A 14,126-nucleotide genomic window follows, 5' to 3' on the forward strand; every position below is an offset into this window, starting at 1 on the left:
GGGGCTATTTGGGCCTCTCTGTATTTGAAATGCCAGGGCCTGTTTTGAGTCCCAGTCCAGGCCTGATCATGAGACTGAATAATGCACAAGAATTAGACCAAGCCCAGGGTCTGGCTGAATCCCATTATTCACATTTGGTTCAGCTTTAGTGTTCCACCAAACCCAGTAGCGTGATGTAACTAAAGCACTAGAGAGCTGAAGGCAACATTAGTTGATGCATTTTGGTTGCGATTTGCCCAGGTTTTGTATTCAGCTGAATTTTCAGGTGTTTGGGACCCCTGTGAGAACACAATGTTAGGTGACAAAGTGACCAAAGGCCTACATGAAAGACCTTCGAAAAGTTCAGAGCCAAGCACTTTAGATAAGTGGATCCTCACCTATAATATTGATGCTGAGGAGGCATAGCCCATGATATGGTCAGAGTATGATCTTTCTTGATTGGGACAACTGAAAAAAATATCAAAAGATAAGAATGTGAGTTAATGAGGAAGTTATTGCAAGAGTATAAGCACTTTTATGTCATATACTCACAGTGGTGGTTTATATGCACTGTATGACCAGACAAACATAAAACCAGATGTTTCAGAACACACTCTGGAATTTAGGGGGGGGAACATTGCATTGTGGGGAAAAACACTTGCAGATTTAAATGAGCCCTCTTGTGTTGAAGAAAAGCATTTAGTAATATTATTAAATTACCAGAATTTGTCGACTCCAAAATAAAAAAAACTATTTAATTCATCAGAGAAATAATTTCACAATGAATGCACCCAAAATCACACAGGAGACAGCAGGTAACCTTGTGACATTAGTTTAGTGCAAGTCAAATCTTCAGACTGATAAAACCAGTTAAGGTCAAGGTATTTGCCAATAGGTGGCCAGATTTGGCAGTACATAGAATTACATGCCTGGAAATGTTGTTTTTGCTCGCAGGTAAAATGCTCCCATATTAGTTTTAATAATGCTGCTAGGCCAGTTCTGTAACCTGTGTCATATATGAGACCTTCTGCAGAAAAATAAATTTGCTCAACACAATTGATTCACTCAAAATAACCCAACAACCCTTTTCTCCGTTATTTGCCTTCTGCAAATAAATCCCTTCCAGGGCAAATCAGAATGGGCTTTTCCCTACTAGTATTGCTATCTGCATAATTAATATTCCCACTTTTGTTTGCCCATAGAATACAAACATAACCTAGAAAAATTCCACTGAAATTCAGCCAAAGAGGGACATATATAGACATTATTTTTGTCAAATGTTGAAAAGAGCTCCATTTTAGTTCTATTGAGGCAAGCTGCACAGAAGACACCAATTTAATAAAAGAAAACTGCATCTTCAATGTAACTTCTAAGTCATCAGTAGAACATAAGGGGGTTATTTATCAAGTCCGATTTTTTTCTGGTTGGAAAACCACCATTTTTTCGTAAGAAAAAAAACGTAAATTTTTCGGGATTTATTAAACCGTGATGGTGTTAAAAGTCAGAATAAAAAACTACGCCAACTCAGACCTGCCGAGTTCATGTAGAAGTCAATGGCAATATCCCGTTGATATCCTGATCTAAGCTGGATTTCCTGCAATAATCCATTTCTTGTTTTTCAGGCGTCAAAATTTATGGAAAAGAGTGAGAACTTTTGGTATTTTGATAAATAACCCCCTTAAGAGTTGTTTCATCATAAAAGCTGTATAACCACACTTGTTGGCAGATCACTCTTTTAAAACAGGACTCGTATATAAGCATCATTCTAAATAGTTAATAAGCACTATTTAAATACAGTACACATTCTAAATGGCACTGGACTTTGCGTATCCAGTGCCATACAAAATTAATATACTAATGTCCAATTTTCATAAGATGAATTAGAAATGCTACTATTAGGGGGTTATTTATCAAAGGTTGAATCTTAGTAATGTGATTTTTTTTTTTTAACTCAATTTTTTTTAAATTGATTTTATTCACAATTTGAATGGTATGTTGTTTATGGCAAGATTTGAATATTGTCCTGACCCAAAAATTCGATTCAAAACGATTTTTTTTCCAAAAAAAACCCCCTCTACTTTTGCACTAAAATTTTTTTTGTAGATGCGCGACATCTTTGGGGACGCGTGACATTTTCAAAGTGAAACTTGGCAAAAATTTGGCTCATCACTAATATTAACATATTCATATAGTTCAAGGGACCTCCGCTATTGACTTTTACATGAACTCTGCAGGTTTAAGGTGGAGTATAGTCTAATTAGAACTGTTTCCAGGGTCGAGATGTGATAAATCTCATATTCAAATTCGAGTTGGTTGTTTTAAATTTGAATATGTGAGTTTTGACCAAAAAACATTTTAAAAAATTTTGAAATTCAAATTTACAATTCTGCCCCTTAAAGGAATTGTTCAGTGAAAAAAAAAAAATAGATAAGCTGTGCAAAAAATATTTTTTTTCAATATAGTTAATGTAATCTATAAAGACTGAGTAAGATAGCTGAAAAGCAGTTAGTTGGGTTCTGTTCTGTTCAACATCCAGTCACTCCAGCCTTTATATAATACGTATTTGCCTAACTAACTATATTAGAAACATTTTTTATTTTGTACAGCCTCTTTACCCAGTTTTTATTTTTACACTGAACTGTTCCTTTAATATAACATTTCTCTCATCCATTCTATGTTTAAGAAGTATAGATTTCGCCACACCAAAATCAGCTAGTGAAAATCCGCTGGCTGATTTCAGCCTTACTACTCACAGTAGTCTCCTCTCTTTGGCGCATTTTTGAGTGCTGAATCGGTTTAGGCATGTAGAATATATTGGTATTCCTTGAAGATTAAAGATGCCAATGTATCTAGCTGCATACTGATTGTCTGCAGACACACCAGTACAATGCAAGCCTGCTTTTGAATTATCAAAAATGGTATGGGGGGGATAAAATGATGTAACTTGAATTCTATAGAAAAAGAAAATACCCATTGATTGTAAATTCTGACTATTTATCATTCAAGCTATACATACACTTTAAAATAGTGACAGGATAGAAATAAACAAGATTACATACCTCTGTATAGTACATTGAAATGAGGGTTATTGAAAGGCTCTATAAGGTTGCTAAAATCTGGCTTTGGTAACTCACTACAATGACGGGAAATAAAAAAGAAAAAATCAAGTAAAGGTTAAAAGAATTGTGTAATCAATAATGCCAATAACAATAATAAACAATGTATAAAGGAGTTTGATAAGTTGCTCCAAAAGTATTGGGGATGCACCCAATCCATTATTTTGCCATTTGGCTAAATTCAGAACCCCGATTTACTATGCAAATTACATAGTTACATTAGGGCAAGGAAAGGTTCAAATGAACTGTGTGCACATATTCGTGGGAAAAAAACCCTGCGGTTTCATTGTTTGTGTGACGAAAAAATCATGTGATTGTAAGGTTTCGGGTTTGGTTTAATCAGGCACTTAGAATCCTGCTGATAAAGCCTGAACCCCTTACTTCTGTCTTCTAGTCATTTTCTCCATATGGCTGCAAATTACTTTTGTGTTGCATTTTATGTTTTGCATAACCCAAAGTCACATATTATGTTAAAAAAAAACAAACACAAATTAGTTTGATTATAGCTAGACTTACTTATTTGGGATATGGCTGAAAATCTCTCTCACCCATGTTTCCAAAGTACTCAAGGTCTCTGTGCAAAGAAAAACAAAAAAACAATTAAAAATTCATAATTTTAGATTGTAAGCTCTTTGGGTAGGGCCGCTTCACCTCTTGTATCTATTATATTGCTTTGTATATAATTCTGTATGTTCCATGCATAAAATATTTATTGTACAGCGCTGAGGAATATGTTGACACCTTATAAATTCACGTTAATAGTAATAATATTTACTAAGCATTGTCACATAATCCACTAATCTTGGCTCTCCCAGATCTCCCTTCGTAATAAGCTGTGTGTTTTACTACAATAAAGTTTTCTTTTTGGGATATGTTGATATCCCCGCCAAGCTTTCATTCCCCTGGTGCCATACCTTTAGACTGCACAGCGAGGGTCATGTAATTTGCAGAGTATTGTCTCTCATAAAATGCTCTTAGTCTCGAATGTGGATCTATATTTTTCTCTTTAGGCTCATGTTTCAGTGTCTGAGCATTTCCTGCAATAAGCAACAATTAAATTTACAGACAAATAACAGGATCGTAAAAAAACCAAGGTGCCTGTCCTTCAAAAGGAAAAATGTACATATTAAAAGCACAAAATGCATAAACAGTATCTCAAAAGTCCAAATTATTCTTTAATTTTGACACTTAAACCTAAAAAGTATTTTTGCACTCAACCCCCTTTCTTTTTTCTATTTCTCTATTTCTATTTTCTTAATAAATATATCTGTATTTAAGTCACTTGTCTGGTCAGTGTGTGCATCCAAGCCAAACATCTTTCAAGTGACACCTACATTTTGCTTTTGAGGCAGAAAGGTGCAGTTAGTGTCCAGAATCACATAAAGGGAGCCAGCTCCATTGTTACATCGCTCTCCCTCTATTCTGAACATTTTATTTACAGGCATTACAAAGCTAAAATTATCCTGCATTATGACAATGCATCTGAGAGGATTAAACCACCTTAAGTTCACTGCACAATTTGCAATGTTTGGGCACCTTTTCCTGGAGTACACTGTCTGAAGCTTTTATGATATGCTTTGTAATTCTAGTCACCTTTTAGCAATTAAAGTGTTCCCAGGGACTATTTAAAAAAGAAAGACAGTTAAGTTAGCATAGTCCATACTCCCTTCTTTGGCTAAAGGAAACTGTTCAAATACCAAAAATGGTAAAATGTTAAACAATTCAGTTTGAGGCAAAATGGCATGCAATACTTTAGATGGGAAAACATAGTACTTACCCCAAGAAAAATTGGCCATAGGGTGGCCAGAATTGGCAAGGCTTGCAAAAAGCATTTGTCTTCTATTGGTGTCTGAAGGTCGTCCAATCTGGTATTCTGCAATGTTGCAAGACCGAATTCAATTTATATTACAACAACACTTTTACACAGAACAAGTTGCTCTCCAATATAACACTTACCACTATCAACAGCTTCCACCTCCCTTTCAACTGCATCACGAACCATCAGTGGCACAGTAAAGAACTGAGCCCACCTACAGAAACAAAGCAGATAAGAAAAAAAAAAAAAGTGTAATTTCCTTAATCCATAGCCCGTGGTTAATGGGCACCACACATCCTGCCACAGCCACAAAATACAGGAAGTCAAAGAAGCAAAGATTTACAATGTAATGTAATAACATTTTGATATGGATTATTAAAGTGGTACCTCACTTTCCATCTTTTATTGCATTACCCCCTGCCATTATGCTCTGTATATCTTAAATTTAAGAGGTGTGAGCCAAAATATATACATTATGTGGCAAAATGGAACTTTTAGCTTTTAAGGGTAATTAACTGTATAACAAATAAATATGGGGAACAGCAATACAGTAGTATCATACAAAAGGACATGCCAGACTTTCAGTGTAAATTTACATATCATATTTTTAATAATGGACGCCCACGGTAGAATACAAAAATGATAGTGTTCACTAGCATTATTTTTAGGTTCATGTGGCAGACTGCATATGTTTCCAAAATTTTAAAAGGATAACTGGTAAGACAGAAACATTGACAGTTTAACAGGTGTGCAGTTTAAAGGGATGCTATTCCAAAAGACTATACTAATAAAATGTTTCTCGGGCTAATGTATCAACTGGTGGGACAAGGTATATGGTGGATAATGAAAGGCAAAGAAAGAGTATACTGCTGTATTTTGACTGAGTAACGGGTACAAAAATGTTCTTAATGAGAACATATGATATCAGTGGTTTTGAATATCACGGTGTACAGTGTTTTGAAACCAGGCTCAGCAATTCCCAATATGTTGGCGCTCTACAAATACATGTTAATAATAATGTTAATAATTGTCTTTTAAAACAATCTGATTTTGTACACTGCCACCAATCATCTAAATGTCATTTATTTGAGAATCTCAGCTATACAAGAAAGTGGTTTAGACAAAAACACACCTGTCCAAGCCTTCTTTAAAATGCTTTCGTTGGACATCAAACTGGAAAATAGTGCGCTCAGAGTCTGTAGAAGCATTTGTACTGCCACCGTATTTCTTAAGGAAAACTTCAAAGCCATTTTCATCAGGATATTTCTCACTCCCCATAAAGACCACTGTAATGAGAAAAATGAGGTGGCCAAATACAATTACACGGTCAATAAATTAGGTTAAATGCGAATATCTATATGCATGGCATGTGCAGATCCTGTAAGCTTGAGGAAATTACCGGATTGGACCCATATACTGCAACAAAAACCTGCAGAGTCAGCCAACTCCACTGTTACAGCCCTCTCCCTCCATTCTGAGCATTTTCTTCCCATTTATAGGCATTACAGAGCTAAAAATAATCCAGCACTTGACATTAATTTGCATTTAAGATGAATTTATATAGGTCTCTGATTTAACATGATCACTTTATATTTAAACATTGGATAGGAAGTTACTTCTCATAATGATGAGCTGCTCCACCATTCAGTTAATGAAATTGTTGCTTTATTTTTATTCAAAATCACTACTAAATTTTCTGCATTTCTAGGAAAACTCTTACAGCTTCTTTTTGTATGAATGTACAAAAACAATGCTTACTGTGCTCCAAGAAATGTGCCATTCCGGGCAATTCTTCTGGATCACTGAAAGATCCTATACCAACACACAAGGCAGCAGCAGACTGCAGAAGAAAAGAAAGCTTGTATTTTACATTAATCATAATCATCCACATAATAAAGGCAAAGCATCTGACAAAAGCAAATAAGCACCTACTTTACTACCAAACAACAACATGACAGGTAAAGTTTTATTGTCACAGGTCCAGCATTGTATCTACATTTCCATACCAGCTTCTCTTCACAGCAGTGCTTTTTACTGGAGTCCATTCCACTGGATTCACTTTCATTCGTATCGGATTCACATTCTTGCTCCTGTTCATCATCATCATCATCATCATCACCATCTTCTTCTTCTTCTTCTATCTCGTCCTCTGAATAGTCAGAGACAATTTCACCCACATTCAAATCAGAGATAAGTAGCGCTCTTAACCCATTGTCAAGCTGAATATATCTAGGTTAAAAAAAAACTCAAGTCAAGGAAACACATTACACAAGAAAAATAAATGCTTAGTTAGCATTTGCAGAAGAATAATATGTATCTCCAGAAACCGGTTTTTAACATAATGTTCTATTCTTAAAAAGCAAGTAACAAAGCCCTTCCAAGGTCAATGTCATTTCAACAGGCCAAGTGTCCCCCCATAAAAAATTCTGCAATCTGAAATTAAACCTTTATAAGCAACATACGTGTAATGCTATATTTAATATTATAGTCCTCAGGCTATATGGCACGAACATGTACTACTGACAGTTTCAAAGAGCTTGCATTATACAGGTATGGGACCTTCAGCATCTCTTATAAACTTATTAAACAGCCTTTCATTGGTTTGGCAAAGTAACCAATCCTGTGAAATCTTTACCAGTAGTTAGGCTAACACAGCTACTCAGCTAAAATAAACTGTAAAAAAAAACAAAAAAACATAGACCTTAACGCAGTTATATTATAGCGAAGTTGTACTGTGTCCACAGCGAAGGTGCTTCTATAATGCAGAGTACTAATTGGTTACTTGATCTAACACCATGTGTCAATATTGTCAGCCAATCGATCAAAAGTGAGGGAGGGACAAAGCGCAGCAAATAGGAGCATAGTAAGGGTAAAATAATGATGCGGAGGGTGCGGGCCTACAGAAAGCAGTTTGATATCACACCCACTTAGTTGGCAACAGGGAAAGCACAGCAGTGAAATGGGAAGCAGTGACTGGTAGGGCCTTTTGACAATTCCTACATTCCAAATACCTTTTGGGAAAGATTATGCAGATCATTTATAGCTGGATATATGTATAAACTTGATTTAATTCATAACCACATTTCATACATCATATTCTGCTGTTTTCCCATTGAAGTTTTTTTGCAATGGGATCTGTTGCTTGTATATTTCCACTGGCTAATAAATGCTCAAAACCATCCCCGCTGCCTCCCATTGAATTAAACTGAAACCACCTGACACTGCATCAAGTATCAGCCAAAAGATGCTCTAATGTGGATTGAAAACAGTCACCCCAAGTTTTCTATTGATGTCAGTGAGAGGTAGCATGAACTTGTTTGGGCATTTCTCCACTGAGAATTCGCTACTTGTTATTAGCTTTAGAAAAAGAAGGATCTGGATTGGTTACATAGTTAAATTGGGTTGAAAAAAGACAAAGTCCATCAAGTTCAACCCCTCCAAATGAAAACCCAGCATCCATACACACACCCCTCCATAACTTCACATAAATTATATATAGCCGTATCTATACTAACTATAGATTTTAGTATCACAATAGACTTGGATATTATGTCTGTCCAAGAAATCATCCAAGCCATTCATAAAGGCATTAACTGAATCAGCCATCACAACATCACCCGGCAGTGCATTCCACAACCTCACTGGTTATAGTGTTCAGCACTGATGCTGTGCCCTACCTCCCACTAAATGGAATGGTGTTTTCAGGCTTGAAATCAGCTAAACAAAAATCTCATCTACTATTTTGTTGTAATGTTATAGACAGAATCAAATAGTCTGTAGTTCACAAAAAAATGCTCAACAAAAAAAATTCCAGCAAGTAAGCAGTTGGCTCTTGGTTGGAATCGTATTCAGAGACTCTCATTTATCCTCTGGAATTTCTATCTTTCATAATTGTGAGTTTGCCTTCCATCTGCTAGTGGCTTTCTTTTCCCACAGCCCTAAGGATATTCTCCCTAGAGTTCTCCGACCTCTCACATTTTTCCCTCTGTGTATACACCCTCATCAATCTTTCTGTGTGCACAGTTATCCATCCCAGTCTTTAGTCTACAAGGGCAATATAACCCAGTCTCTTAAATTCTAAAGAAAAGTAGGATGACAACAATGAAAACTGGATATACCAGCTATAACAGATTTACACTGGACTCTTCCAGTAGAATAAACTTCACCAGTCCACACTGGCACAGAAAGCAACACACAACAGCTACACCCTGGATGCAAACATTGCCTTGGTATAACTTTTCAAAAGAAGGCTTGCCAACTGTAACCATTAAACCTCTTCATGTTTTGCATTACATTTGATACCTAATAAGAATTTTTACTCTACATTTCTTGCATTTTGCACTTTTCTTTCCCTTACCCCATACTAACCCAATTAGGTGCCTGTTGTCACCACCCTATTATTATTATTATTATTTTTAAACCACTCCAAGAGCTTTTATTTTTCTCAGCTTTTCTCACCCACAAGCACATTCATCCTCCCTAAAACCCAATGCATTTCTTCTCTGAAGCCCTCCAGGTGTTTTCTGTCACCCTTGCTTCTTCCTGGATGTCCCATTTAACACTACATACATTCACATACCTATCTGCCTTTATACCACTTAGTAACTATCCAAGGTGTAATCAACAATACCTATCCCTACTTCCTAACTGTAAAGCCCCAGCAAATACTTTTCCTTGTGTTCTCCAGCAGCCATGTTTATATAAACATACTACCCTTCATACCCCCTTTATTTGTCATATCTTTCTATAAAATTAATGTAACCAAAACCTTAAGTACAAAACTGTATTTTGCCATTAATTCTTTCCCTATATACTAATGACTTGTACTCACCCCAATCATAATTTTCAGCAATATGCAGCCAAGAAATATAGGCAAGATCTGTGTTCTTGGAAACAATGGTTGTCTTAATGGCATAATCATTAAGACTAAGCAGCACAATGCATTTGTCCTGTGGTGCAGTTTTTATGTGATCCACCAAAATGCAATGCATGTGTTAAAGAGGATCTAGACCTCAAAAATGTATTATATTATATTATATATTAAATGTAAATATTTAAAATTGATCAATACAAGGTCTTATTCTGGGGTTTCAATATTAGCCATGTTATGTTGTTAATATACTTTTTTCCACAGCAGCACTAAGCTGCAGTTATAGATATCAGGTGCTTCGGTTTGAAATGTCCCCCTTCTTTCCTTAAAATGGCAAGTCAATGCCAAAATAAAAATGTGCCTGACAAAAGAAAACATCATTCGAAGAAACTTTCTGATATACATTTGTTGAAAATGTTCAGTGTTTTTTTTACGTTATTTGTAAATGTAATTGCTATTGAAAGCAGTATTTGCCTAACTCCTTGTTGTTACTTTATCAACAATGTTGCAAAAGTCCCCAGCAAAGACGCGTCTGTTATTCAGCTTGCCTTACATTGTTTCAAAATGTCATCAGTGCAAGGGACAAAAAAATGGCAATGGCAATATATATATAACTTTAAAACCACAGAAAATCTGTAAGTAATGTATGCTGCGAAGTTGTTTAGAATTATGCTTTCTTAGGTTAGAGGACATTTTTTGGGGGGGGGTTGATAGTCCCTTTAACAGCAAACATGCCTTTACAACCTGAAGCAGAGAGGGAGGGAAATGTGCAGAAGAACATCCAGAGATGCTGCTTGCATCAGTTATTATAACCCCAACAACAGAGCAATTATTTGAGCAATTTGATATCAGATTATTGGTGGTAGGGGTTTATATTGCCTGTAACTGATCCAATTCTGCACTGGGATCTGGACACCAACATGGAACAATGAAAATCTTTATAACCACGTGTAACTGGTGTAACTGTTGGTATTTGCTCATGTGCAGAAGTAAATAAAGTGCCACATGAAGCCATTGATGCGGAGTGAAGAATAATCCAATGTGCCAAGCAGAGCAGAGGGTGATAAAGAGGACTAGGAATAGGGAGAGACTATGAATAGGGGGAGTGTGAGGTATTAGCAGAGATTCCCAGCAGTACAAGTGTGTTTATGCCCATGTCATACTAACCGGTACTTCTTAGAGTCATTAGGGGATTTTACGATAGATGTGTCTTCCATTTCGTCCATTGAAGAAGCCTCATCTAGGACACCAGAGCTGTCTCTTCTGAAGGCTGGGCAAGCCCCGTCAGATTCCCCTTGATTCTTGTTGGGCATTGCGAGAGCGAGCTGTCTACCGGCGAGTTTTGCTGCGAACACTTCGCCACTGAGCTAACTTCAACCAATCGCTCAGCGCCGCCGAACCACGTGATCACGCCAAGACCAATTAAAAGTAACCGTGATGCAGCGGGAATGTTTAGTCTCCTACCTATCAGAAGTCCTTTTGCTTCGGCGTTGTAATGGGAAAACAGGAAACCCGGACACGTGGGTTTGTAGGGGTTGAATGTGTTCTAAACAGTTTCCTGTCTGGCAAATGGCAATGGAGTGTACGAGTAAGAAAATAGTGGGCTGCTGAGCCCAGAAGTGAGGCGCTACATGGGAAAGATTGCTCAGTAATTAGGGAACTGTCTTATTACAAATACGGAATTGCTGTTGTCCATTTCATCTGTACTGTAAGCCTTTTAACTAAAGCTTATAATTTTCAGCTGACTACTTTTTCATTGTTGTAGCTAACTAATCTAACCCAGCGTTCCCTCAAAGCCGTTGATCCCCAACCTGTGGCTTCCACATATTTTGCTCACCAATCCCATGGATGTTGCTCCCAGTGGCCTCAAAGCAGGTACTCCTTTTTTAATTCAAGGCAAGCTTTGGTTTCATAAAAACAGGTGAACTGCCAAACAGAACCTCCTGTAGTCTCAGTCCACATAGGAGCTACCAGATAGCCAATCACAGCCCTTCTTTAGCACCCACGGGATCTATTTGCAGGCTTGTATTGCTCTCCAAACTCTTTTTAGATTTTACAAGTAAAGTTTGGGGACACCTGCAATGTGGCTCATGATTAAAAAAGGCTGTGGAACCCTGCTGTAAGCCATGTGCAGGCTCAGATATACTAAGGCCTCTGCAAAAACCAAACCTCATCCCCCCCCTTGCATTTGGGAGGCATCAATTTAGGCATTAAGGACAGCATTGTTCACCAGACATAAATACTTGTTTTAATTGCTTTCAATTTTTTTGCAGCTCAATAGAGAATACAGAGTCTAAATAAACTGTTACATTGTTACAGTTTGCTACATTTGTTGATACATTTTTCAGCATCAGCTGTGGAGTGTTAAAAACAACTGTATTAATAAATAACAGCTGCCTTTAACGAAACTCCAAGAAGGGCCAAAGATAAGAAATGTATCCGTTTTGGACGGTTTGCAGAGTTGGTGACCCCACCTTCCCCCATCCACAGTTGCTTTAGAAAGACATAACAAGGTGAACAATGAAACTTTTTAAACTACAGAATTAGAAAAAGGTTCACTAATAGAAAATATTTTTTCTGGTGAACTATCTGAAAACAATGCAACTGAAAAAAAGTGTTGGAAAGTGAATAACCCCATTAAAGCATAAGAACAATTATAATATATACTGGGTGCCAAATATTGCCCCCAGTGACTATAATTGCTTACCTGATACCACAGGTCAGTTCTCCTATTAGTTGAAACCTGCACCTGCCCAGGGTGCTTCTGTGCAGGCACCACAGAACAGTCTTCTTCCTACTGCATGTGCAGTGGAATGAAAAGCAAAACTTTAAGTAAAAAGCAGGCCTTTTCACTCTACTGCATACTTTCCTTCTCATTTCATTCAGCAGAGCAGGCAGAAGGTTGGCATGGGTGCTCACTGCAAGTAGCAAAGAAGCATATGGGGGCATGTATCTTTCTGCATAGCATCAAAGCACACATAATTATTTCTGGTTTAGCATTTTGTAAGTAAGCATTTCTATCGGTCTAAATATGGTGCGTGAACTCCGTTTTCCTGGAGGTTTTTCCGCAAATGCACATCACCCCAACTCCTCAATAAGCTTCTGAACTGACGATTAGATGACAATAGAATAATTCAGAAGATGTGTGAACTGCTGCCATTGATTTATGGTTTTAAGTAATGGCCCCTTTTCCAGGGTCAAATATTCACAAAAGTATATAGTAAAGCACAATCTAAACAATCTAAACCTTTCTCATGTATCATGCCACATCACTGCTCATTTTAGGCGGAGGCTGCCTAGAGCTGTCATGTTGGTAACAGTACTCAACACCTGTGAGAGTACCTTAAAACCTTTACCACAGTACTGTTACTGAGCTCCAGATATCTCATTTCCCTAGGCCCAAAAACTTAGTGCCTGTAGCACAGTGGATATTTATATATTTCTGATTTGAGTCTTATTTATCTTTAGTCAATGAAGTAAATTCAGCACATTTTAGAGAGCTTTTTTAAAGATAAGAAGTAAGGTATCCTTGCTCTACATGTATTGCTTGATAAACAATCCATAGTAAACACCGGTATGGTTACCCAGCAAATATTGTTAAAAATGAATAAATAGACAAGACTCCGATTAAGTAACAAACCGAGTCTTGGTTAAACAGATGCAGAATTCTTGTTTTTTGTTGTTTTGGTTTTTTTTTTGGCGAAGGGTTGAATTTTCCTTTAAGCAAACAATATTACCTAGGTCAGCATTCGGGTTAAAGGTGTCTGAGTTTATAGGACACCTTCATTTTTGGATTAGTAGCTTCGCCTCAGACTCTTGAAAGAGTGCCAGGATTTTGGATCATCACTTGGTTATCAGGATTCATACACCAAAGGTTGAGGAGCTCCCCAATTGTGCTGAATTGATGCTGAACTGGCTATTCTTGTAATTACCATCATATGACGTTAAGTAAATGTTTTTAAATTCTATCTTTACGTGTGTGTGTGTGTGTGTGTTATTGCTCACAAGCAGTATATTAAAAGGTTTAATCATTGATCCTGTATATTTGTATTCATATTTCTGTTATAAGTTAATAAAATTATTAATATTGATTAAGGTTCACCCCTTTATTACAGTTCCAGAAACACTTCTATTGTTGGGGGTGGGATTGATGGGGCTTGGGAACAGTTAACTTTGCAGTTTCTAGCCCTCTGCTGCAGCAACCTTATTGACTAGTATACTTAAATGAGAAGGAAAGGTATTTTTAATTGGGGGTGCCAAAAGTTAGGCACCCCAAGTGATTGTATCTTCTTACCTGACACCCTGGGCCGGTGCTCATATCAGGAGAAAACTGCACTGGCCTGGA

General features: G+C 37.0%; 1 protein-coding gene across 1 annotated transcript in view; it reads right to left on the bottom strand.

Moving 5' to 3' along the window:
* The window catches only part of nrdc.S (nardilysin convertase S homeolog), a 31,496-nt gene extending 20,311 nt beyond the window's left edge, over positions 1-11,185 (bottom strand). Inside the window, exons 1-10 of the mRNA XM_018260899.2 lie at positions 10,949-11,185; positions 6,918-7,140; positions 6,670-6,751; positions 6,044-6,197; positions 5,052-5,125; positions 4,873-4,968; positions 4,010-4,132; positions 3,612-3,669; positions 3,039-3,112; positions 378-447 (exon numbers count right to left, since the gene is read on the bottom strand). Coding sequence (XP_018116388.1) covers positions 378-447; positions 3,039-3,112; positions 3,612-3,669; positions 4,010-4,132; positions 4,873-4,968; positions 5,052-5,125; positions 6,044-6,197; positions 6,670-6,751; positions 6,918-7,140; positions 10,949-11,094 — 1,100 coding nt within the window. The 5' untranslated portion in view covers positions 11,095-11,185. The remainder of the gene's footprint in view (positions 1-377; positions 448-3,038; positions 3,113-3,611; positions 3,670-4,009; positions 4,133-4,872; positions 4,969-5,051; positions 5,126-6,043; positions 6,198-6,669; positions 6,752-6,917; positions 7,141-10,948) is intronic.
* Positions 11,186-14,126: the final 2,941 nt, after the last annotated feature.

Source organism: Xenopus laevis, chromosome 4S (assembly GCF_017654675.1).
Source record: "Xenopus laevis strain J_2021 chromosome 4S, Xenopus_laevis_v10.1, whole genome shotgun sequence".
Lineage (NCBI taxonomy): Eukaryota > Metazoa > Chordata > Amphibia > Anura > Pipidae > Xenopus > Xenopus laevis.